Source organism: Papio anubis, chromosome 4 (assembly GCF_008728515.1).
Source record: "Papio anubis isolate 15944 chromosome 4, Panubis1.0, whole genome shotgun sequence".
NCBI classification, from domain to species: domain Eukaryota; kingdom Metazoa; phylum Chordata; class Mammalia; order Primates; family Cercopithecidae; genus Papio; species Papio anubis.
The window spans coordinates 103,142,912-103,169,144 of record NC_044979.1 but is presented as its reverse complement, the minus strand read 5'-3'; the positions used below and the strand labels follow the sequence as shown (position 1 = coordinate 103,169,144).

The window sequence follows — 26,233 nt, the reverse complement described above, 5'->3', positions numbered from 1 at the left end:
CAATAGCTTATAAGGTTTATGCTAAATGTCCAATTTGCTCCAAACATAATCCAGCCCCTTTGTGAGTACAGAGGCACTTCTCTCTTTCTGCTGGACCCTTTGATATTTGACAAATACATTTTGTTCAATTATCTCCTGTTCAGGGATATAAATTCATGTTAGTTATGATTTGCATGTTCTCCCACTGGGTTGAAACATTCCCAAGCAAAAGAGTCACAGTGCAAATTGTAAGAAAATGTCTGTACTAGTCCATTCTCAGACTATTATAAATAAATACTGAGACTGGGTAATTTATAAAGAAAAGAATTAATTGGCTTGGGGTTCTGCAGGCTGTACAGCAAACACAGAAGCTTCTGCTTCTGGGGAGGCCTCAGGAAACTTACAATCATGGCAGAAGGCAAAGTGGGAGCAGCACTTCACATGGCCAGAGAAGGAGCAGGGGTGATGCAGGGTCCGGGGGGTGGGGGCAGGGGACATGCTACACACTTCTAAACAACCAGATCTCACAATAACTCACTCACTACCACAAGAACAGCACCAAGGGGATGGTACTAGTCTATTCATGAGAACTCTAACCCCATGATCAATCATCTTCCACCAGGCCCCACCTCCAACACTGAGGATTACAATTCAATATGAGATTTGGTGGGGACACACATCCAAATCATATTATTCCACCCCAGTCCCCTCCAAATCTCATGTCCTCACATTGCAAAATAAAGTAATTCCTTTTCAAGAGTCCCCCAAAGTTTTAACTCATTCTAGCATTATCTTGAAAGTCCAAAGTTCAGGCCGGGCGCGGTGGCTCAAGCCTGTAATCTCAGCACTTTGGGAGGCCGAGACAGGCGGATCACGAGGTCAGGAGATCGAGACCACCCTGGCTAACACAGTGAAACCCCGTCTCTACTAAAAATACAAAAAACTAGCTGGGCAAGGTGGCGGGTGCCTGTAGTCCCAGCTACTCGGGAGGCTGAGGCAGGAGAATGGCGTAAAAACCCAGGAGGCGGAGCTTGTAGTGAGCTGAGATTCGGCCACTGCACTCCAGCCTGGGCAACACAGCGAGACTCCATCTCAAAAAAAAAAAAAAAAAAAAAAAAAAGAAAGTCCAAAGTTCAAAGTCTAGTCTGAGATAAGGCAAGTCCCTTCTATTTATGAGCCTGTAAAATCAAAAACGAGTTAGTTACTTCCAAGATACAATGGGATACAGGTATTGGGTAAATACTCTTCTTCCAAAAGGGGGAAATTGGCCAAAAGAAAGGGGCTACAAGCCCCATGCAAGTCCAAAACCAAGTAGGGCAGTCATTAAATCTTAAAGCTCCGAAATAAGCTCCTCTGACTCGATGTCTCACATCCAGGGCATGCTGGTGCGAAGGGTGGGCTCCCAAAGCCTTCGACAGCTCTGCACCTTTGCAGGGTTCAGCCCCTATTGCTGCTCACATGGCCTGGCGTTGAGTGCCTGGAGCTTTTCCAGGTGCATACTGCAAGCTGTTGGCAGCCCCACCATTCCAGGGTCTAAAGGATGGTGACCCTCTTCTCACAGTTCCACTAGGCAGTGCCCCAGTAGGGACTCTGTGTGAGGGCTCTAACCCCACATTTCCCCTCCACACTGCCCTAGTAGAGGTTCTCCATGAGGGCTCCGCCCCTGCAGCAGGCTTATGCCTGGACATCCAGGCTTTTCCATACATCCTCTGAAATCTAGGCAGAGGCTCCCAAGACTCAACTCTTGCACTGTGTGCACTGACAGGCTTAACACCACATGCAAGCTGCCAAGCTACCAAGCTTGTCCCCTCTGAAGCAGCAGCCTATACCTGGTCCCCTTTGAGCCATGACTGGAGCTAGAGCAGCCAAGATGTAGAGAACAGATTATTATTTATTTCACAGCACACTACTGGGAAATGAAGACATCAACTGTCATGACCTCCAATTGGGTGGCTACATTTATTGGAAAATACATCAGCTAAAGGACTCTCTTAAGCCTCATTGGAAGGAACCTTATTAGATACTGTTGACTAATCATTGTGCAGCTAAACTTGAAGGATTTGACTCTTGGGTTCACATCTCTCATTTTAAAAAAGCCCCAACTGCTAAATGGATTTCTAAGCCCTCTGGAGATCTTCAGTTAAAATGTTCAAAGACTCCTGACTCCTCCAAAGACAAGAAGAAGACAACAACAGGGTATACAGTGTATCTCAAGATACTAAACCAATCCCATACAATAAATTTCTGCTATAGCTGGGCATGGTGGTGCCTATCTGTAATCCCAGATACTTGGGAGGATCGCTTGAGCCTAGGAGTTCAAGACCAGTCTAGGCCACATAGCAAGACCTCATCAAAAAACAAAATAAAACAACAATTTCTTCTGTATATGCCTTCTACTCTCATGCTTTCCTCTTACACTGTCTAAATATTTAATGACACCCCCTCTGTGGAGGACAAAACAACTCCATCTTAAAAGTTAATATGGCCGGGCATGGTGGTTCACATCTGTAATCCCAACACTTTGGGAGGCCGAGGTGGGTGGATCACCTGACGTCAGGAGTTCGAGACCAGCCTGGCCAGCATGGTGAAACCCTGTCTCTACTAAAAAAATACAAGAATTATCTGGCCATGGTGGTGCACACCTGTAATCCTAGTTACTTGGGAGGCTGAGGCAGGAGAATTGCTTGAACTTGGGAGGCAGGGTTTGCAGTGTGCCAAGATCGTGCCATTGCACTCCAGCCTGGGTGACAGGGCAAGACTCAGTCTCAAAAACAAACAAACAAAAAAAGCTAATACACCATGTTGGCTTTTCTGATATTCTTTGTTCTGAGAAGGCCTCTAAGATTTCCAGTTTATCTATTGCTCATTGTGGAAGAGCAAGTACTTACCATAAATCCTGCCCTGAAGTCAAACAAACTTGATATTACTATACTTCAATTGTCCTACACATTCCTTCTAAACCACCCCTTTCCACTAGTATATAAGCCTCGGGTCTGAGGGGTCATGGTAATGGGCATCCACCATCTTGTCTTACTGCCACTGAAGACACAGACATGGCTTCTGTTTGTAACTGGATTTGTCAGCCTCTGTCTTCAGCCTCTCAGCTTCTGTGGACTTTGGGGTAGGTTTGCCCATGTCTGCTCCCCGCCAAACACCTTCCTTTATTCAATACCCTCACCATACATTGGGAAATAACGAATTTGATGAACATAAATATAGGACAGACTCTTATTTTCCATTTCCATATCAAAATGACATTGGTATTCTAATGTCAACCCCTTGGAACCAATCTAATGTTCCTACAGCTTATGGTACTTTCTTTTCAGATATAATATACTATCTGAAATAGTATAATATACTATCTAGGTTCCCATTTAGAAAGGAACATTCAGAAAGTCCTTCCCAATTCTAGATCTCATTGGTCTATTTTTAATACTTGACAAATGGATCATTGTATTTCTATAAATATAGATATCAGTTACCGTGCAAGGTCCCCAGGTATGAGAAAAGACAGCACCAACCTGTGTGCCATGTCACAGTATCTCTTGACTGAGGGGACAGAAACTTTGCTTTTGCGGTTGGAAAAAAAACAGTATAATGTAACCTGGAATCACACAGTAGGAATCACTTAACTGCTTAATTTATAAGGGAAAATGCTAAGGTCTAAGAGTGAAAAAGAGCATGTGTCCCAACTCACATTTTTTTAGTTGTTTTTTTTATTTTTATGGATTTAGGGGTACAAATGTAGTTGTGTTACATGGATATATTGAGTACTGGCAAAATCTGGGCTTTTAGTGCACCCATTACCAGAATAGTATACATTGTATCTAATAGGTGGTATTTCATCCTGCCCCCCTACCCTTGCACCACTTGGAGTCTCCAATGTCAATTATTCCACTCTGTATGTTTATGTGCACCCATTGTTTGACTCCCACTTGTGAGAAAAAAAAAGTTAATTTTGTTTCTGAGTTATTTCACTAAAGAAAATGATCTGCAGTTCCATCTATGTTGCTACAAAACACGATTTATTATTTTTTATGGATGACTAGTAGTCCATTTTATATATATTATACATTATATATAATAAATATATAAAATACATATTTATATATTATGTCAAATATATGTCATATATAATATGTATTATATAGTATATATTATATAAATTATATATGACATAAATATTTTATATGTTATATGTTACATTTTATATTATAAATGTATATATTATATTTATATTATATATTATATGATGTATATAATGTATAAATTTATTATACATACATTATGTAAATAATTTATATATAATTTATACATACATTATGTAAATAATTTATATAATTTATACATAAAAATATATATATTACATATATCTTTATGTCCATGAGTACTCAATGTTTAGCTCCCATTTATAAGTGAGAACATGCGGCACTTGGTTTACTGTTCCTGCATTAATTTGCTTAGAATGGCCTCCAGCTTCATCAATGTTGCTGTAATGACATGATTTTGTTCTTTTTTTTATGGCTGTGTAGTATTGAATCATGTCCGTGTACCATATTTTCCTTATCCAGTCCATTGTTGATGGACACCTAGGTTGATTCCATGTCTTTGCTCTTGTGAATATTGCTGTGATGCATGTGTCTTTTTGGCAAAATAATTTATTTTCTTTTGAATATATACCCAGTAATGAGATTGCTGGGTTGACTCGTAGTTCTGTTTTATGTTATTTGAGAAGTGTCCAAACTGCTTTCCACAGTGGCTGAACTAATTTACATTCCCACCAATAGTGTTTAAGCATTCTCTTTTCCCCACAGCCTCACCAGCATCTGTTGTGTTTTGACTTTAAAAGCCATTCTGACTGGTGTGAAATGATATCACATTGTGGTTTTGATTTGCATTTCTCTGATGACCAGTGATGTAGAGCATTTTTTCATATGCTTTGGGCCATCTGTATGTCTTCTTTTGAAAAATGTTTGTTCTTGTCCTTCATGTCAAGGGCAGTATGGTCACTTTTTAATGGTTTTTCTTGTTGAATAGTTTGAGTTTCTTGTAGATTTTGAATAGTCACCCTTTGTCACATGCATTCTTTGCAAATCTTTTCTCCCATTCTATAGGTTGTATCTTTAGTCTGTTGATATTTTGTTTATTCATGTAGAAGCTTTCTAGCTTAATGAAGTCCCATTTGTCAACTTTTGTTTTTCGTCTTTGTTGTTTCCTTTTGAGGACTTAGTCATAAGTTCTTTGCCTAGGCCAATGTCCAAAAGAGTTTTTCCCAGGGTTTCTTCTAGGATTTTTATAGTTTCAGGTCTTACATTTAAGTCTTAAATCCCTCTCGGTTAATTTTTGTATACGGTGAGAGATGGGGGTCCAGGTTCATTCTTCTGCATATGGCTCTAAAATTATCCCAGCATAATTTATTGAATAGGGTGTCCTTTTCCCAGTGTATATTTTGTCAAATAACAGGTTTTTGTAGATATGGGGCATTATTTCTAGTTTCTCTATTTTGTTCCATTGAGCTATGTGTCATGTCTATTTTTATACCAGTACCATGCTGTTTTGTTTACTATGGCTTTGTAGTATAATTTTAAGTCAAAATGTGATACCTCCAGCTTTACTCCTTTTGTTTAGGATTGCTTTGGCTATTTGGGCCCTTTTATGGTTCCACATGAATTTTAGGATTGTTTTTTCTAATTCCATGAAGAATGATGTTGGTAGTTTGCCAGGTATTGTGTTGAATCGGCATTTGCTGAATCTGTATTCCTGAATCTGTATTTGCTGAATCTGTATTGTTAAATTTGAATTGCTTTGGGCAGTACAGTCATTTTGATGACATTAATTCTTCTAATCCTGGAGCATGGGGTGTTTTTCCATTTGTTTGTGTCATCTATTCTTTCTTTCTTTTTTTCTTTCCTTCCTTCCTTCCCTTTCTTCCATTCTTTTCTTTTTTCTTGAGACAGGGGTCTCACTTTTTTTTTTTTGAGACGCAATCTTGCTCTGTTGCCCAGGTTGGAGTGCAGTGGCATGATCTCGGCTCACTGCAAGCTCCACCTCCTGTGTTCATGCCATTCTCCTGCCTCAGCCTCCCAAGTAGCTGGGACTACAGGTGCCCGCCACCAAACCCAGCTGATTTTTTGTGTTTTTAGTAGAGACGGGGTTTCACCGTGTTAGCCAGGATGGTCTCAATCTCCTGAACTTTTCACCAGGGCTGGAGTCCATAATCATAGCTCACTGCAGCCTCCAACTGCTAGGCTCCAGCAATCCTCCCACCTCAGCCTCCTGAGTAGTTGGGACTACAGGCAGGCAGTGTCAGGCCTCTGAGCCCAGGCTAAGCCATCGTATCCCCTGTGACCTGCAGGTTATATGCCAAGATGGCCCGAAGCAAGTGAAGAATCACAAAAGAAGTGAAAATGGCCTGTTCCTGTCTTAACTGATGACATTACCTTGTGAAATTCCTTCTCCTGGCTCATCCTGACTCAAAACTCCCCCACTGAGCACCCTGTGACTCCCACCCCTGCCCGACAGAGAACAACCCCCCTTTGACTGTAATTTTCCTTTACCTGCCCAAATGTTATAAAATGGCCCCACCCCATCTCCCTTCGCTGATTATCTTTTCAGACTCAGCCCACCTGCACTCGGGTGAAATAAACAGCCTTGTTGTTCACACAAAGCCTGTTTGGTGGTCTCTTCACATGGACAAGAGTGAAACGCAGCACCATGCCCAGCTAATTTCTTTGGTTTTGCAGAGTTTGCAGAGACACGGTCTCACTATGTTGCCCAGACTGGTCTCAAACTTGTGGCCTCAAGCAATCCCCCAACCTCGGGCTTCCAAAGTGCTGAGATTACACGCACGAGCCACCTCACCTGGCCTGATTTCTTTCATCAGTATTTTGTAGTTCCTGTAGAGATTTGTATTAGTCTGTTTTCATGCTGCTGATAAAGACATACCCTAGATTAGGCAATTTACAAAGAAAGAGGTTTAATTGGACTTCCAGTTCCACGTGGCTGGGGAAGCCTCACAATCATAGCAGAAGGCAAGGAGGAGCAAGTCCCATCTTACATGGATGGCAGCAGGCAAAGAGAGAATGAGGAAGATGCAAAAGCGGAAACCCCTGATAAAACCATCAGATCTTGTGAGACTTAGTCACTACCACGAGAACAGTATATAAGAAAACACCCCAACGATTCAATTATCTCCCATCAGGTCCATCCCATGGGATTTATGGAAGTACAATTCAAAATGAGATTTGGGTGGGGACACAGAGTCAAACCATATCAAGATCTTTCATCTCTTTCAATAAGAGTAATTAATATGTTAATTCACATAGAAGCTGAAATGGCCTCCAAACATGGCCAACCCTCTTAGATTCAGAAAGACAAGGTTTACACTTACAAAAACATATGGACCCCCTTTCCTCCTGGAAATTTACTATCAGGGTTTGTAGTCTAATAGACTTTACTCCTACAGCTTTAACATCTCATATATATGATAATCAGACCTATGATATAGTATAACTAGTTAAAATATACATCACATTTCAGAGTACCCACATTCTTCCCATGTGCAGTTGATGGGCCATATTAAAACAAAATTTGGAACTCCATTTCTGTTTTAGATTGTACACAGCTTCAAGACGAATGTTATTGTCTACAAAATGTTTAAAATCCTGAAATTATAGAAACATGGCTTTAGTCTCTACCCATTCAAAATAATATGTAATATATGGAAAAAAAAAGATGTTTTTGTTGAGGAAGAAAGATAAATGAGGCTGTGACCATCTTAGGCCTCACAATCAGACAACATTTAAGTCATATTGCTATTTGGTGCAAAACTGGATTCATAAAAAATTACTCTGGAGACAAAATGACACAGTAATATAGATATTGATAATCAAATATTACAGTATTAAAACTCAGTCTTCCTCAGGTTATACTCCCAGCTAACTTACTTTGGGACACGTTCTCGGTCTATACTGAGTCTATGTTCCCAGGCTTAAGTCCTCAAACTTGGCCGATAATAAAACTAACAATGATTTCTTTAAGTTTTAGTGCCTGTTATTTCACCTTTCGGTCGACAAATTGTTTTTCTCATGTTCCTCTGTCTTACATCAATTTAATTTGTAGACCAGCCAAATAATCTAAAAGGCTAGAAGGAAACAATTTTTCCTCTCCTACAACTATTTCCTCTCGTCCTCCGGCTGAAAGTTGTTCCACGTCCCGGGAAGAGGGGGCCCCACCAGGCAGCACCACCAGCTCCACAGAGTTGGAGCGATTTCCCCAAGAAGCTCCGCTGCGCCCCTCGTCACCCCCAGAGACCAGCAGAGGAAATGGCATCTATCCCTTGGAAGACACTAGGCAGGAGAGAACAACTGCAAGCCCTTCTGCTCACACAGAGGAGGAAAGGATTTCGGAGGCGGCGAATGGGATGTAGCAGAAACCCGACGGCCGCGGCGGAAGGGACACCTACCCTCCTCGGCCTAATTCTGAGCCGTCTTCGCCCGGTTGTCATAGCACTTACAACGGACGCCACTGCGCAGGTCACACCGTGCCGCACCGCCTTCTGGTGGCCGGAGTCCAGAGGGGCTGAGGCGCAAAGGTGGCAACCGACTTCTGAGTGGGCCGCGGTTGGAATTAGATTTCTATTGGGGCGGGGCTCGAGTGAACCACGGCCTAATCCTCATTAGCAGAGAAGGATAATTACTGCAATACTCTGCCCTGCCATGGCAGCAGCTCCTGAGACCCTGAGTCTGCGGAAGGCCCGCCCCCAGCCTGGGCTCCCGGCACAAGCCACGCCCCTCCCGCCGCGTCCCCGCCTCTCCCATCGATGGCGTGTGGGTGGGGCTTCGTGGGGGCGGAGCTGCGCGGGGCGGGGTGTCGCGGGCTCGTCCCTGGTGCTCTGGGATCCCGCGCTTCTGAGACTCGCAGTCTCCGCGAGTTGCCTGTTTTTTTCCTGCCGGGACGCGCATGAGGGCCCCGTCCATGGACCGCGCGGCCGTGGCGAGGGTGGGCGCGGTAGCGAGCGCCAGCGTGTGCGCCCTGGTGGCGGGGGTGGTGCTGGCTCAGTACATATTCACCTTGAAGAGGAAGACGGGGCGGAAGACCAAGATCATCGAGATGGTGAGTGTGGAGGCTCGGCGCGCCCAGAGCACGCGAGGGACCGGCTGGGCCGTCAGCTGGCCTTGTCCGCTGCTCGGTCGCGACCGGGAGCTGCCGGCGTCGCCTGTCAGGCTGGGATCTCGCTAGCTCGGGACGAGCAGCTTGGAGGACGCGGCTGCCCCGCGTGCGGCCACTCCTCGGGCTTGGTGACCAGGGTTGCGGCTGCGGCCGCGGCCCTCGGCTGCCTGTGGTCTTTGTTAGGTTTCCATTTGAAGGAGCAAGGCAGAAAATAGATGAATCGGACACAGGCTACCTTGTGCTGCAAAACCCGTTTCTCTAGAGATAAGCTGCAGGTCCTGGGCAGGCCGCTCCTTCTCTCCCTGCCTTGCTCCCGCCCTCCTCCCGGATCCGCGTCAAACCGTTGCCGCTCATCTAGTTGCAATTCCCGCAGAGATTATGTTGGGACTGCCATGAGTTAGATTATGAAAATGTGCAATATCTAAAATTTTACAAGAATGACAATCCAGAAGAAATTCAGGATAGTTTATTTTGTGTTTGAATGTATTCCTTCTTGTCTCAAAACTCCCACGAAATATATTTTTGTTCATCTTAACTCCCAAAGCTCTTGTATAAATTTTCGAATTTAATTTTTTATCGAAGAGGGTGTGTCAATAATTACATTTGAGATACATTATAAGTAATTCGTTTCAAAAATGAGGATATTTAGTTTCGTTTTGTATTTTAATTAGATCCCACTCAGGAAGACAATTCTTGCACAAACTTGGATTCTTATGTATTTTCTGAAATGCATAATCCTGGGTATACGCCTGACCGTGTGCTATACATGTGAACATTTAGGGTCAGATGAACATCTAGGGTCAGATGACAGAGAAAAATTTTAAATCTACTACACTAAATAATATCATTTTAGGTTGTAATACTTGGAATTTCTCAGCACCTGCAATATGTTCAAACTGATGAAAGACACGATTTGTCCTGTAGGTTGTATTGACCCCAGGTTGAATACAGCCAGATTTGCATAATTAAAAGTAGCCAGTGTCCCAGCTATTTCGGAGGCTGAAAGGAGGATCACTTGAGTCTGGGAGTTCAAGGTTGTAATCACACCTGTGAATAGCTGCTGCACTCCAGCCTGGGAAACATAGCGAGACCCTCTTTGAAAAAAAAAAAAAAAAAGTTCCCACTTGTCTCATATTACAATAATATTCCACAATTTTGAATTAGTTTATTCTTAAAGGGTCTTAATCATTCTAAAGGCTTATGAAAATTCGTTTCTCCCACTTCTATAGGCCCACAGCAGCAAATGGTTTTATCTCAGAAGTTTCATTTTGCTCTTGTTGCTTTCCTGCTTAGAAAACTTGGCTTGCTTTTGCCCACAACCCAAGGTTAATAATGCCTATGTAGGGGAAAAAACCGAGTTGCCATATCTCCCTGTCTGTGCTTAAACTGTAGATTGGTCTGTTATACCGCTTCTCTAAGCCAAGTAGGGTTAAAAATCAATGTTTTCACAAAATCCTTCAATGATACCATCATAGGAACAGTTTGCTATCTTTGTGACAAATAATGAAGACCTATCAAGAATACCAACTTATTTGTACTAAAGAAATCAGTCAATATTTACATGTATGCGTAGTGTATCGATTCAGATTGTAATATATGTGTAGCCTGCTAGTAGCTTTTCAATGGAAAAAGTGAAAACAGCTCATGTTAACTTTTTAAATTTTAATAGTTTGCTTCTTAAGTGGAAGAAGTATTTGACTGGAGGTCAGAAGACCTGGGGTGGAATCCTGGTTCTATCTTTCTGTAATAATGTGGGTCTGCTCTGCCCATCCTCTCCCCTCCTCCTTCAGAAAAATCTCTGCAAACCCATGATGTCCAATAGACATAGCTCATATTGGACACAGCTAGTAGAGTTAACTACCTAACCAAGTTGGGCCTATCTAACTGGCTAAGAAAACCAGTAACTTCTGGGACTTGGCTCAAAAGGATGCATTGTCTTTCAGGAGTTTTTAATTGAGAGACATGAGGAAGTTGCTAGTGGGTTGTTTATGCTACAGCTGAAATATTCCATAGGCCTGCAAGATTAATGTACAGAAGAAGCCAGTCATGGCCAGGCATGGTGGCTCACACCTGTAACCCCCACACTTCGGGAGGGTGAGGTGGGAGCACCCTGTCTCAAAAAAAAAGAAAAGAATGAAAGGGAATGTGGATCAAGAAACTCAATTGTAAAGGAATTTTGTAAAGCCCTTATAAAGAGTTTGCTCTTTATTTTGCAACAAAAGATCATCGAAGGTTTACTTTGGCAAGGTAAGGTAGCTCTTGCCTGCAATCCTAGCACTTTCAGAGGCTGAGGCGGGAGGATCCCTTGAGCCCAGGAGTTCGAGACCAGCCTAGGCAGCATAGGGAGACCCTTTGTCTACAAAAAATAAAGATATTAGCCAGTGCAGTGGCACACACCTGTAGTGTAGTCCCAGCTACTTACGGGCCAGAAGTGGAATCTCTTGAGTCAAGGTGGTTGAGGCTGCAGTGAGTCGCGATCACACCACTGCACTCGAGCTTGGGTGACAGAGTCACCCAGAGTCTCAAAACAAAGAAACAAAAAACCCAACACTGTGTTTTATGAAAATAAAGTGGATTGGAAGGGAAGATCCTGGAAAGAAAGAAATTTAGGAGGTTGGTAGTATTTCTTGCGAAAGAGGATTAGAGGCCTTAAACTATGCCACTAGCAAGAGGTATGGAAATGAGGGATCAGGAGACAAACATTTCAGAGATAAAATCAACGGGACTTTGTGGCAGCACAGACTGTAGAGTCATACAAACCTAGTTTTGAATCTGGTTTTTCTCATTTATCAAGCCATGTGACCTTGGGCAAATTACTTAACCTCTGTGAATCTCCCATTTTTCATATATTAATTGGGAGATAATGATAGTACCTACTTCATAGGTTGTGAGGATTAAATGAGATAACACAGTACCTAGAACATAATTGCTTTCTTTCAGAGCTTATTATTGGTTATCATTAAACAAAGGGATTAATTATAAGAAGAAATAACTTTAAGGTTATCAGGTAACTGCTGATTCTGGATATATTATTAGCCAAGATGATAAGGAGGAAAAAGGGGCAGGTTTGGAAAGTAGCCAGGAGGTAAGGGAAATGTGGAATAACAAGTTCACTTTAAGTCATATGAAATTTGAGATGATCGAGAAATGACCAAGTAGAAATGTTCATGAAATAGTAAATATATTTAAAGTGCTTAGAAAAGTACCTGGCCCAAAGTAACCAACATATACATTACTTATTGTTATTATTAGCAACAGCAACTAAAAATGGAAGGCTGGTGCTGCTCTAAAGAGAAATTGGGGCTAGAAATAATATTTTCCCAAATGTCTAACCTCTCAGTGGCAAGTGTGGAGATGGATATTATTTCTCATCCATAGTTTTACAGCAAGAAGAAAACAGAAAACTTGGCAATGCCTAACATTGAAGGAGTGTTCATTAAAGACGCTGAAAGCTGTCAGAGGTGGAATAACAGGAAATGTTTCCAAAAGAAGGGACAGAATTAGCTGTGTCCATCTTCTCTAAGGTCAGAAGTTGATGACAAGGTCAGAAGTTGGTCTGAAAGCAGGGGGTTGAGCCACCATTGGTAAAACAATGATGTGAAGAAAACCAAAAACGACTATTGGGCAGAGGAAATAGTTGTGCTGAGAATGGGTATTTTGTTTTGTTTTTCAAACGGTTGGCACACGAGTATGTTGGTGGGCAGAGGAGTAGTGAAAAGCAAATGGTTAAAGATAAGCAGAGGAGAAAGAATAATCAGTCTAGCAAAGTTCTAGGGGAGATGTGGACGGATGCCCTTTGAAGCGAATACGGAACATCTCTGTCTGTCTGAAAGAGATTACTCTGGGCCAGGCACGTTGGCTCACACCTGTAATCACAGCACTTTGGGAGGCCAAGGCAGGCAGATCACCTGAGATCAGGAGTTTGAGACCAGCCTGACCAACATGGTGAAACCCCATCTCTAATAAAAATTTTTTAAAATCAGGTGTGGTGGCGGGTGCCTGTAATCCCAGCTACTTGGGAGGTTGAGGCAGGAGAATTGCTTGAACCCAAGAGGCAGAGGTTGCAGTGAGCCGAGATCGCGCCTTTGCACTCCAGCCTGCACGACAGAGCAGGATGTCATCTCAAAAAAAAAAAAAAAAAAAATACTACTCATACTGAGTTATAGTTACTTATTCTCCATATTCTTATTATATCTTATTATTTGCAGCCTTAGATTAATTAATTGCCTCCACCTACTTCATTCTTTACTTCTATGCAGTTAATCTGATTTTTTCCTACTAAATGACACCTCTTTCAAATGTTACCTACCAACTTCTTTTCTAATTTCTCCTGCAATACCAGAATGCATTCTATTTTTATCAGCAGATTTTCAGTTTTTCTTTAATAGAAAGCTACCAAAAAGAGGATGAGACTAGAATTCAAAGAAAGAACCAAAAGGAAAAAAAAAATGAAATTGCTTAATCTTCTTCAGTTATTCTAATATCCTTTATTAAATTCTCTTAGAGTATTTATCCAGTGAAGTAAAATGCAAACACAACACCAGAACGAATGTGTAGTCTTAAGTTTAGCCCCTAAAGAGCAACAAGGAAGGTAGGAAATTATTTAGACAGCAGGATAGGGGAGATGGAACTGTCACTAGAACCTCTACAACCAGTTAAAAATGGTCATTTCCAATTTAAACATATCTCAACTATTTACTGCTTTGTTGTTAACACCGTTACTTAAGTAGCTGATGTAGGTTTTTTTTGAAACTTTACTGTATTTCTTTCTAGGACATAAATTTCTTTTCTTATTTTATTTTATTTTTGAGGCAGGGTCTCACTCTGTCACCCAGGCTGGAGTGCAGTGGTTGAATCTCAGCTCACTGCAACCTCCACCTCCTAGGCTCGAGCCATCCTCCCACCTCGGCCTTCAGAGTAGCCAGGACTAAAGCATGCACCACCAGGCCCAACTAATTTTTGTATTTTTTGTAGAGATGGGGGTTTTGCCACATTGCCCAGGCTGGTGTCAAATTCCTGGGCTCAAGAGATCCACCCATCTTGGCCTTCCAAAATGCTGGGATTACAGGTGTGTGCCAACTGTGTCTGGTCCTAGTAGATAAACTGTTAACAAAAACTTCTTCCCTTCTTCCACTTTAAGGCAATATAGGCCAACTCTGGGGGCATTGCCTATGAGTTAGCCCTGCTCCTCAAGGAGCAGTTAAAAAAAGAAAAAAGGGCCAGGAGCGGTGGCTCACACCTGTAATCCCAGCACTTTGGGAGGCCAAGGCGGGTGGATCACCTGAGGTTGGGAGTTCGACACCAGCCTGACCAACATGGAGAAACCCCGTCTCTACTACAAATACAAAAAATTAGCTGGGCATGGTGGCGCGTGCCTGTAATCCCAGCTACTTGGGAGGCTGAGGCAGAAGAATCACTTGAACCCAGGAGGCAGAGGTTGCAGTGAGCCGAGATCACACCATTGCACTCCAGCCTGGGGATCAAGAGCGAAACTCCATCTCAAAAAAAAAAAAAAAAAGTCAGATATTTTCTGGGTATTATGCTGAGTTAATGGAAAGCCCACTATTGAGTGTGTATTTTAAAAAGGAAGGGAGAGGCAGCCCAAGTTTTAAATAACTGCTTTAGTGAATCAAATAGACATTGTATTTTATTTTATTTTATTTTAGAGACTGGGTCTCACTCTGCTGCCAGGCTGGAGTGCAGTGAAGCGATCATGGCTCACTGCAGCCTCAAACTCCTGGACTCAATCAGTCCTCCCACTTCAGCCTCCCGAGCAGCTGGGACTACAGGCATGTGCCGCCACACCTGGCTAAACTAAATTTTTAATTTATTTATTAATTTATTTTTTTTTTTGGAGAGACAGGGTCTCACTATTTGCCCAGGCTGGTCTTAAACTCCTGGGCTCAAGCAATCCTCCTGCCTTGGCTGCCCAAAGTGCTGGGATTACAGGTATGAACCACCATACCTGGACAGACTTTTAAAATATCTCCATATCTCAATTTTTATCTAATTTATATCAGTGCTTAGATTTATGACTTTTTAGGACCTGTTTTGACATCTTGATTCGTTTTGTAAAACATTTTCTCTGAATTCCTTTGGCATTTCCTGATGATTTCTCATAATTTAGCAATTTATACAGTGTCTTGTATTGTTTATTATTATTTATGTTCCTTGAGGGTCTGGATGGGTGCTTTTCTTTTGGTCTTATTTATTTTTGAGACAAGGTCTCATTCTGTTGCCTGGGCTGGAGTGCGATGGCATGATGATAGCTCACTGTAGCCTCAAACTCCTGAGCTCAAGTATTCCTCCTGCTTCATCCTCCCAGTTAGCTGGGAATATAGGCGTGAGCCATTATGCCTGGCTAATTTTTTATTTTCTGTAGAGACAAGACTTTGCTGTGTTGCCCAGGCTGGTCTCAAAATCCTGGGCTCAAGCAATCTTCCCAATTCGGCCTTCCAAAGTGCTGGGATTGCAGGCATGAGCCACCTGACTAGCTAGTCTCTTTTAAAATTAGTTGCACTTGACTGAGAAAAAGAGAGACCCCAAAACAGTGGCTTCAATAAACAGAAAATTTTATTTTTCTAATGGAATGAGAAATCCAGAAAACAGGCAGTTGCTTGTGTTAATTAGGGCCATAAGGATATCAAGGCGTAGATCTTTGACATTTCCCTTGTCTTTTCTTCGTGGTCATAAGATGGTCGTTGCAGTCATGGCCAATGCATCCATGTTTCAGGGAGCAGAAAGGCAGAATCAGGGAAGAAAATACCTATTTCGGTCAAGCTGAATTTTCTGCTTACGCATAATTGGAGAGAACAAGATTATATGGCCACCCTTATGTAAGTGAAGTTGAAGAATTGTTTTCTGATTGAGCACATTGCCACTTTCCAACAAAAATGAGATGTTATTAGTAAGAAAAAAAGGGAGAGAGTCTATTAAATGGGTACTCATAATACAGCAGTAGAGAACACAAACTCAGAATAGCTTCTATCTTCTTTTTTTTTTTTCGACACCAAGTCTCACTCTGTGCTAGAGCGCAGTAGCATGATCTCAGCTCACCGCAACCTCCACCTCCCAGGTTCAAGCAGTTCACATGCCTCAGTCTCCTGATTAGCTGGGACTATAGACATGCACCACCACGCCCAGCTAATTTTTGTATTTTTAGGAGAGATGGAGTTTTGCCATGTTTGCCAGGCTGGTCTTGAACTCCTGACCTCAGGTGATCTGCCTGCCTCAGCCTCCCAAAGTGCTGGGATTGCAGTTGTGGGCCACCATGCCCAACAGCTTGTATCTTTTGTTTACCCCGAGTAAAGATATATTCATTCACACTTGAAATATCTAGATTTTAAGTAGCTCTCAACACATAGCCACCTCCTTCATATGTCCTAGTGAGATATGGAAGCTAATCTCCCAATTATGTGTCACAACTAGCTTCAAAACTATAGACCTAATAGTACTCCAAAAATGAATGCAGATTGAGCATTCCTAATCTGAAAATCTGAAATCCAAAATGCTTCAAAATCTGAAACTTTTTGAGCACTGACATGATGCCACACAAGTGGCTGAGATATTGACACCTTTGCTGTCTGATGGTTCAGAGTACACAAACTTTGTTTTAGTCACAAAATTGTGTAAAATATTTTATAAAATTACTTTTAGGCCTTGTATATAAGGTGGATGTGAAACAGAAATGAATTTCATATTTAGACTTGGGCACCATCCCCACTATATAATGTGTGTGCAGATATTCCAGAATCCCAAAATACCCGAAATCAGAAACACTTCTGGTCCCAAGCAGTTTGAGTAAAGGATATTCAACCTGTGTAAGGTTGTGAGACATAGCAACAAAAGGCTATGTGATAAAGAAACAGGAGATGACATTGGGTAATGATTCATGGCTGAGGTGATGTTTGAAGGATAAAAATCATGATTGCTCCAGTTTGAAAAACAGGAAAATACATTAAATTCTTTTTGTTTGTTTGTTTGTTTGTTTTTTGAGACAGGGTCTCGCTCTATCACCCAGGCTGGAATGCAGTGGCACCATATGGCTCACTGCAGCCTTGATCTGCTTGGCTCAAGTGGTCTTCCTACTTCACCCTCCCCGGTAGCTGGGACCACAGGCGCATGCCACCATGCCTGGCTTATTTTTGTTTTTTTTTATAGAGATGGTTTGGCATGTTGCCCAGGCTGGTCTCAAACTCCTGGTCTTTAAGCCATCCCATCTCTACCTCCCAAAGTGCTGGGATTATAGGTGTGAGCCACCGTGCCCAGCCCATTAAACTCTTAACATTATCAAAGGCTATATTCAAGATGATCTTGAATTCCCAAATTGGCAAACATGGAAGTGTTTGTGCCAGGCATATATGACTTTGTCCTTTCAAATCGTGTTTGTCATGTTTCCTGTAGATTATCTGCATGCCACAAGTTAACCACATTTTCAACTTTAATGAAAAGTTGTTCTCTTATCTAGTGAGCTACTTTTATGTTAGCTAGAAACAGCTCCTTCCTGAAACAGTTTTAGCTTTACAATTTTTTTTCTCTTTCCTTTTGTTGTTAATTCATTTGCCTAACAGATGGAGTCCCCTTTTAACTGGATACTTACATTTTAAATTTATTCACAAATTTTTTTCTGACTAAAAGCCATTAGTTCTTTTTTCTTTCATTCATTTATGTATCTTAAGAAATGGGATCACGCTCTGTGAGCCAGGCTGGAGTGCAGTGGTGCAATCATAGCTCACTGCAACCTCGACCTCCTGGACTCAAACCATCTTCCCACCTCAGCCTCCCGAGTAGCTGGGAGTACAGACATGTGCCACCATGCCTGGCTAATTTTATTTTTAGAGACAGGGTCTTGTTACTGGGCATGGTGGCTCACACCTGTAATCCCAGCACTTTGGGAGGCCAAGGTGGGCGGATCTCGAGGTCAGGAGTTTGAGAGCAGCCTGACCAATATGGTGAAACCCTGTCTCTACTAAAAATACAAAAATTAGCCAGGCGTGGTGGTACATGCCTATAATCCCAGCTACTCGGGAGGCTGAGGCAGTAGAATGACTTACACCTAGGAGGCAGAGGTTACAGTGAGCCAAGATCATGCCATTGCACTCCAGCTCTGGACAACAGAGCAAGACTCCATCTCGAAAAAAAACCAAAACAGAAAGTGTCTTGTTATGTTGCCCAGGCTCATTACATTTTTAGATCCTTTTACTTTCTTCACCTTGATTACCAGTACTAGCCATTGATTGGGGGGCAAGAGGTGGGCATTTTTTCCTACAATATAGCAATTTTTTACAACCTGGCTAAGGCTCATAAGAGCTGGTTATATAAACCATGACAACTAGAGAAGGATGAAACCTTATTTTGAAATACAGGATCCCATATACTAGTGTTTTACACCAGTGGTTCTCAAAGAGTGGTCCCAGTCCATGGCATCAGCATTGAGCAGGAACTTGATATATATGCAAGTTGTCTAGCCCTACCCCAGACAAACTATCAGAAACTTTGAGGTTGAGCCCAGCAGGCTGTTTTAACAAGCCCTCCAGGTGATTGTGATATGTGCTAAAGCTTGAGAATCATTTAAGTAAATAATTCAAATTATTACCACAGCAAAATGTAAATTTTATGTGTAACAAAACTTCCTGGTTACTTGCTCACAAATAATAGTTAGAATTGGGGCTGCCAGACAATTACTGTATAGAGAGTGATGAGGATGTAGAAAAATAGGTACTTTCATTTACTTTATTAAAGGCAGTATACCATTGGTTAAATGAATAATATTTCATTTGTATAATAAAATATTGGGCAGCTGTGAAAAAGAAATCTGTATGAGTTAACTTTTTTTTTTTTTTTTTTTGAGACGGAGTCTTTCTGTCACCCAGGCTGGAGTACAGTGATACGATCTCGGCTCACTGCAACCTCTGTCTCCCATCTTCAAGTGATACTCGTGCCTCAGCCACCCGAGTAGTTGGGATTACAGGCACCTGCTACCACTCCCGACTAATTTTGTATTTTTAGTAGAGACGAGGTTTCACCATGTTGGCCAAGCTGGTCTCAAACTCCTGACCTCAGGTGATCCACCTGCCTCAGCCTCCCAAAGTGCTTGGATTACAGGTGTGAGCCACTGTGCCGGGCTATGTTAACATTTTAAAAAGCTCAAGAAATGGTGACAAGGGGAAAGGCAAGTTGCAGAACAGTTGTGCTCCCAAAAGAAATACACACGTGTATCCTTCTGTCATTGGAAATTTAAAAAAAAAAAAAAAAACTTTTGAAGCTGTTTCTAGTTTTACTAATGACTGGACTTGGGAGGATGAGACTGGGAAGGGAGACTTCAACTTTTTCATCCTTTAACTTTTTATATTGTTTGACATATAAGCATGTATTGCTTTTATATATTTTTAAAATTGTTTTTTTAAAAGCAGCAAGATTTTTTAAAGTGTGTTGGGACCACATTGTAGAACCTCTCTATTAGTATAAGATATTTGCAGTTTATTTGCTAGAGAGTCTTTGGGTATGGTTTTTAAAATAAGTGATACCATCTGGAATGCATTTTGATACAATTAAACTGATAACTGAGCACACACTAAATTAACATTATTAGAATCTGGAGGTGGGGAGCAGGAATTAAAATAAACCTGTATTAAAGATAATGAAGTATTAAACTGTTATAGGAGCCATAGAAAGAGGAAGACAGAAAAGAGATGGATTGCAGAGGTGAAATCTATAGGACTTTGTATTTTTTGCACAGTGTTTTGGATTATCCTTAATTTTCATAGTACTTTGAATGCTCCCTGTGTATTTTATGTTAAATAGTTTCCATATTTGCCTCTTTTGTTTGCTTTAAAGATAGTTCAGTTGACCTGGCGTGGTGGCTTTATAATCCCAGCACTTGGGAGGCCGAGGCGAGCGGATCACGAGGTCAGGAGTTCGAGACCACCCTGACCAACATGGCGAAACCCTATCTCTACTAAAAATACAAAAATTAGCTGGGCGTGGTGGCGGATGCCTGTAATCCCAGCTACTCAGGAGGCTGAGGCAGGAGAATCACTTGAACCTGGGAAGCAGAGGTTGCAATGAGCCAAGATTGCACCACTGCACTCTAGCCTGGGTGACAGAGCGAGACTCCGTCTCAAAAAAACTAAAGAAATGAAAAATAAAAATAATAAAAATAAAAATAGTTCAGGCATCACATATTTAGAGTTATTAAAGTAGAGAGAGAGATATAAAGAATCTTAAGTCCTATTTTAGCCTTTATTCTCTTTTAAATTAGAGGTTGCAGTTTATATCTTCAGCCTAACAACTTATTTAACATGTAATGTCATTACACCATACCTGATAGGTTTTTTTTTTCTCTCCTTAAAAACATCAGTAAGGCCGGGCGCAGTGGCTCAAGCCTGTAATCCCAGCACTTTGGGAGGCCGAGGCGGGTGGATCACGAGGTCAGGAGATCGAGACCATCCTGGCTAACATGGTGAAACCCCGTCTCTACTAAAAATACAAAAAACTAGCCGGGCGTGGTGGCGGGCGCCTGTAGTCCCAGCTACTCGGAGGCTGAGGCGGGAGAATGGCGTGAACCCGGGAGGTGGAGCTTGCAGTGAGCCGAGATCGCGCCACCGCACTCCAGCCTGGGCGACAGAGCGAGACTCCGTCTCAAAAAAAAAAAAAAAAAAAAAAAAAAAAACAGCAGTAGGGAAATCTATACAATTCCGTTTTTCCATCAGCAGGTGGCAGACTTCTCTGGCCATTGTGACACACTGCTATTCTATATCAAATTATCTTTCTTGTGTTAACGCACTTTTATGTTAACTCTCAGAGTTGCTTAAACCATTAATCTAAATTAATCTAAACCATTAATTTATACCAAGTATGACAACCTTCTGCCATTATAGACTTAAATGCCATTTTGTCATTTTTTTGGATATGTTGTTTATCTTCCTCATTTTCAAGGTGCTATTTTTACAAAGTAGTTTAGCAGTTCATTAAAGAGTTGCTTCATTTGTTTGCCAAGTTCCTTCTTGTAATTAGGTGGAAGTAGATAGCCAGTGCCTGCAAGATCCTTCCTGTCCCCATTCTATCTTCTCTACTGCCTTGTCAGAAGGCATAGCCTTCTCCTTTACCTCATCTCCGATATCGTTGGTTGGGCAATCTCCCCAGTGAAAAAGATGTTTTTCAGTCCATCTGGATTTCTCTGTCAAATGGTTAGGGTTCTAAGGGAGCAAGTTGCTAGATAAAATTTGATGAGACAGGAAAAAGTTGAGAACCCAAGCATTATATACAGCATAGCAAAATGTTGCAAAGTAGAAACTCACTGTAGTGGGCTTAAGAAAAAAGGAGGCTTCACTGGGACTAGAACTAGAAAGCAGTTAGAAACTGACTCCCATTTGGATTAATTTGGCACTGTGCTATCATTCCATAACTAGGGAAAAACTAAAATTTAGAGGTATCTACTATGACCACGTATACTCTACACATTTATTTAATCCTTAAAACACTGTCTAGCTGTAGTTACTTTTCTAATTTTCTGTTAGCTCACCTAGGAACTAGCTACTTAAGTAGCATAGTCAGCATCAGTCTGATTTTTGTACTCTGAAGCTTTTGGATAGTTTCCCTGCTTGGGTAATTTTAGCAGGTGTACATTTGTTGCCAATATTTATTTATTTATTTATTTATTTATTTATTTATTTATTTATTTATTTTCTTGAGACTAAGTCTCTCTCTGTTGCCCAGGCTGGAGTGCAGTGGCACGATCTCGGCTCACTGCAAGCTCCGTCTCCTGGGTTCACGCCATTCTCCTGCCTCAGCCTCCCGAATAGCTGGGACTACAGGCGCCTGCCACCACACCCGGCTAATTTTTTTGTATTTTTAGTAGAGACGGGGTTTCACTGTGTTAGCCAGGATGGTCTTGATCTCCTGACCTTGTGATCCACCCACCTTGGCCTCCCAAAGTGCTGGGATTACAGGCGTGAGCCACTGTGCCCATCCTGTCGCCAATTTTTAAAATTTTGATATCTTTCCAAGCTAGATAAATAGAATAAAAATTCTATTTTGTGTACAATATATACATAAACGAGATTTTGTCACATGTTCGTAATTTTGGTAAGATAGGGAACTGTAGTGTTCCATAATTTTTGTTCTGTAATTCTTTGTGTGTGGCTTATTTAGTAATGATATACAGTATCTTTTTCCTTTAACAAGTTATAGAATCTATGGCTTGAACAGAAGACAATCTTGTAAGGGAATGGGGTGGTCTTTGAAAGTTTAATAGTTGGTAAATCCTTGGTTCAAATCTCAGCTCTGCCACATTTTAATGGTTTATCCTTGTACAAGATACTAAACTTTTCTAAGCTTCAATTGCCAGTTATCTAGAATGGGGATGATTCACCTAAATACTCTTATGCCTTGTTTACTTCAGGGTATTATATTAAGAATGTATTTTGTCTTTGTCAGGCAATGTTGCTGTAAGACCTAATAATAATAATTAATAAATAATATGTTCTTAGTGTTTGTATTTTATTTCACTTGAAATAAAATACATAGTAGTTATTCAATAAATATTGTCCTATCTTCTCCCTTTTGTTAATAAAGCTAATTTTGTCCAACTTACTTTTAGACACGATACTCCCTTAAAGTAGGTTTAATTATATAATGCATTAATCATTATCTCTAAATAATATTCCATTTGAGCCCTCAGATTTGGAGATAGTAGAATGTTTAGTTATGTCATACATCTTTCTTAAAGTTTAAAAAGATGGGATATGGGGAGATATCCAGCATTATGTCAAATTTTGAGCAACAATTTGTAACCTGAGCAGTTAGCACTGTAGAAAACAGGGCCTGATCCGTGAATGCTTGCCATAATTGTTGAAGATGATTTAAGTGACCCAGGGAGTCTTGGAAGCGTTGCATATATAATTATTTAATTTTGAGCTACTGAGATTTAATTTGGCTCAAACTATACAAGAAACATAAGTTATGATAGATAATAAAGCTTTCATATATGTTTTACTCACTTTTGAATCCCCTCTAGTACACTTATAGCAAGCATAGATCATGTGATTCACTATAGATTTCATAAAACTAACTTATGAGGTCCACATTCGTGGGTTTCTAATCATGTGACCTAACTTTAAATTAATAATTGGGCTCATGAGTACCTGAATTATGATCCAGATTTAAACTGTTTGCCAGGCCGGGCAAGGTGGCTCTTACTTGTAATCCCAGCACTTTGGGAGGTGGAGGCAGGAGGATCACTTGAGCCTAAGAGTTAGAGACCAGTCTGGGCAAAATAAGGGGACCTCATCTCTACTAAAAATCAAATATATCCAAAAAAAGAAGAAAGAAAACACACACACACAAAAATCAAGTATATCAATACCATAAATGAAGACTCCATGTATGGTATTGTCTTACATCCTGTTTTCTTGAACCTGACCTACCTATTGCAACATAAATGTCTTTTCCTCTAAAAGTTTATTTAAATACAGAATTTAATCCTATTTAAGAAAGTAAAAGAGACACACACACACACACACACACATACATCAAAGCCAGGTGTGGTGGCATATGCCTGTAGTTCCAGCTACTCGAGAGGCTGAGGCAGTAGGATCACTTGACCCCAGAAGGTTGAGGCTGGTAAGCTGAGATCATGCCACTGCACTGTAGTCCGGGTGATAGAGTGAGACCCTGTCTCAAATAAATAAATAATTTATCCATTTTATTTTGTATTGATTCTCTTTTTATATCATATACACGTTGATATAAAAGTGAATCTAGATGAACAAAAGAAATCTATAATTTTCACCACCTTAAAAGACCCCTAGTTTAGTAAATGTACTTCCTTTATTTTTCTATGTGTGTAATTATTAAGTATCATTTTTTTACCCAAATGAAGTCATTCTGTAATGTTTTAAATCAAGATTATTTACTTAATTTGTTTATAAATTTATACTTATATTTACATGACTATATTGTATTTATGCTATTATATCACCTGGATATCATAACTATTTAAAAATTTCTTTAATTGATGCATAGTATTCAACTCAAGTTATCACCCGCCAATCCTTCATATGATTTCAGATAATTTTGCTACTAGTTACTATTAATTCATAAATTTAAATCTCAAAATACTTTTGTTTATTATTCTCTTGCCTTACTATTTATTTAATGTGTGTATGTGGCACAGTAAGAAGGGAGGGTAGTAAGTTAAATCTTACTTTTTACTCCTCATTTAAATGTAGTCAATATAGTGCACCAGTAATAAAAGCTTAAATTGCATTACCTTTTTGCCATTTTTTTTATTATTATTATACTTTAAGTTCTAGGGTACATGTGCACAACGTGCAGGTTTGTTACATATGTATACATGTGCCATGTTGGTGTGCTGCACTTATTAACTCGTCTTTTACATTAGGTATATCTCCTAATGCTATCCCTTCCCCCCCGCCCCGCTCCCCACAATAGGACCTGGTGTGTGATGTTCCCCTTCCTGTGTCCAAGTGATCTCATTGTTCAATTCCCACCTATGAGTGAGAACATGCGGTATTTGGCTTTCTGTTCTTGCGATAGTTTGCTGAGAATGATGGTTTCCAGCTGCATCCATGTCCCTACAAAGGACACGAACTCATCCTTTTTTTGTGACTGCATAGTATTCCATGGTGTATATGTGCCACATTGTCTTAATCCAGTCTGTCACTGATGGACATTTGGGTTGATTCCAAGTCTTTGCTATTATGAATAGTGCCGCAATAAACATACGTGTGCGTGTGTCTTTATAGCAGCATGACTTATAATCCTTTGGGTATATCCCCAGTAATGGGATGGCTGGGTCAAATGGTATTTCTAGTTCTAGATCCTTGAGGAATCGCCACACTGTTTTCCATAATGGTTGAACTAGTTTATAACTTATAACAAAATAGTGATTTTAAACAATATTGTTTGTTTCTTTTTAAGGGCAAGAATACCAGTTGTGAGGTGTAGAAGGAGTCCAAAATTAAAACAGAAAGCTTTTCATCTTATTTCATTTCAATCATAGAGATTCAGCTATAATTAAAAAAAACATTTGGGAGGCTGAGGTGAGAGGATCGCTTGAGCACAGGAGTTCAAGACCAGCCTACTACGCCTCATTGTAAGACCCTGACTCTTAAAAAAAAAAAGAAGCTGGGTGTGGCAGGGTGCACCTGTGGACCCAGCTACTCCAGAGGCTGAGGCAGGAGAATTGTTTGAACCCAGGAGGCAGAGGTTGCAGTGAGCCGAGATTGCACCACTGCACTCCAGCCTGGGTGACAGAACGAGACTCTATCTCCAAAATAAATTTAAAAAAAAAAAAGTCAGTGCTAAGCATCTTGAAATATTCAAACGTAAGGCATTTGAAAGGAGAGACAGGAAAAACTCCCTTCATTTATGTTATTGTCTTACATCTTATTTTCTTGAACCTGACCTACCTATTGTAACATAAATGTCATTTCCACTAAAAGTTTAAAACAAAATTTAATGCTTTTTAAGTAAGAAAATAAAAAAGATATAGTTCATGTTCAACAATTTTACTTGAGTTTTTGGAAATTAAGTTACTTGATCTGGATTTTTGCAATTTTTTTTTTTTTTTTTTTAAGACAGCCTCCCCCTGTCACACAGGCTGGAGTGCAGTGGCATGATTGCACTGCAGCCTCTACCTCCTGGGCTGAAGTGATCCTCCCACGTCAGCCTCCTGAGTAGTTGGGGCTACAGGCACATGCCACCACATTTGGCTAATTTTTTAATATTTTTTGTGGAGACTGGGTCTCCCTATGTTGCCCAGGGTGGTCTCAAACTCCTGGGCTCAAGCAATCCTCCTGCCTTGACTTCCCAAGGTGCTGGGATTACAGATGTGAGCCACAGCCCACGGCCTAGATTTTTGCAAAGTTTAAGAAATGCATTGAGATGGGAACCATAGGTTCTCCTCAGTTTGCATATACATATGTCTGTAAATTCATAAGGCTGCAATCAGCCTCACTCACAGTCATCTACTAGGATAAATTTTTGCAGTGGTCTTAAATGATAAAAAACATGAGGCTGGGCTTACTGGCCTAGCGCCTATAGTCCTTGGGAGGTTGAG

The 26,233-nt window shown here is 40.8% G+C and overlaps 2 protein-coding genes across 4 annotated transcripts in view; one reads left to right on the top strand and one right to left on the bottom strand.

Moving 5' to 3' along the window:
- Window positions 1-8,522, bottom strand: part of BBS9 (Bardet-Biedl syndrome 9) — a 583,258-nt gene extending 574,736 nt beyond the window's left edge. The window contains exon 1 of the mRNA XM_021935217.2: window positions 8,444-8,522. The gene's annotated coding sequence lies outside the window, so the exon portion shown is untranslated. The remainder of the gene's footprint in view (window positions 1-8,443) is intronic.
- Window positions 8,523-8,650: 128 nt separating this feature from the next.
- NT5C3A (5'-nucleotidase, cytosolic IIIA) overlaps window positions 8,651-26,233 on the top strand; it is a 50,376-nt gene continuing 32,793 nt past the window's right edge. The window contains exon 1 of one of the 3 annotated variants that reach the window (XM_003896120.4): window positions 8,651-9,093. In XM_003896120.4, the coding sequence (XP_003896169.1) occupies window positions 8,941-9,093 (153 nt within the window). In that variant the 5' untranslated portion in view covers window positions 8,651-8,940. The remainder of the gene's footprint in view (window positions 9,094-26,233) is intronic. The other 2 variants (XM_021935222.2, XM_003896121.4) reach the window with 2 other exon arrangements.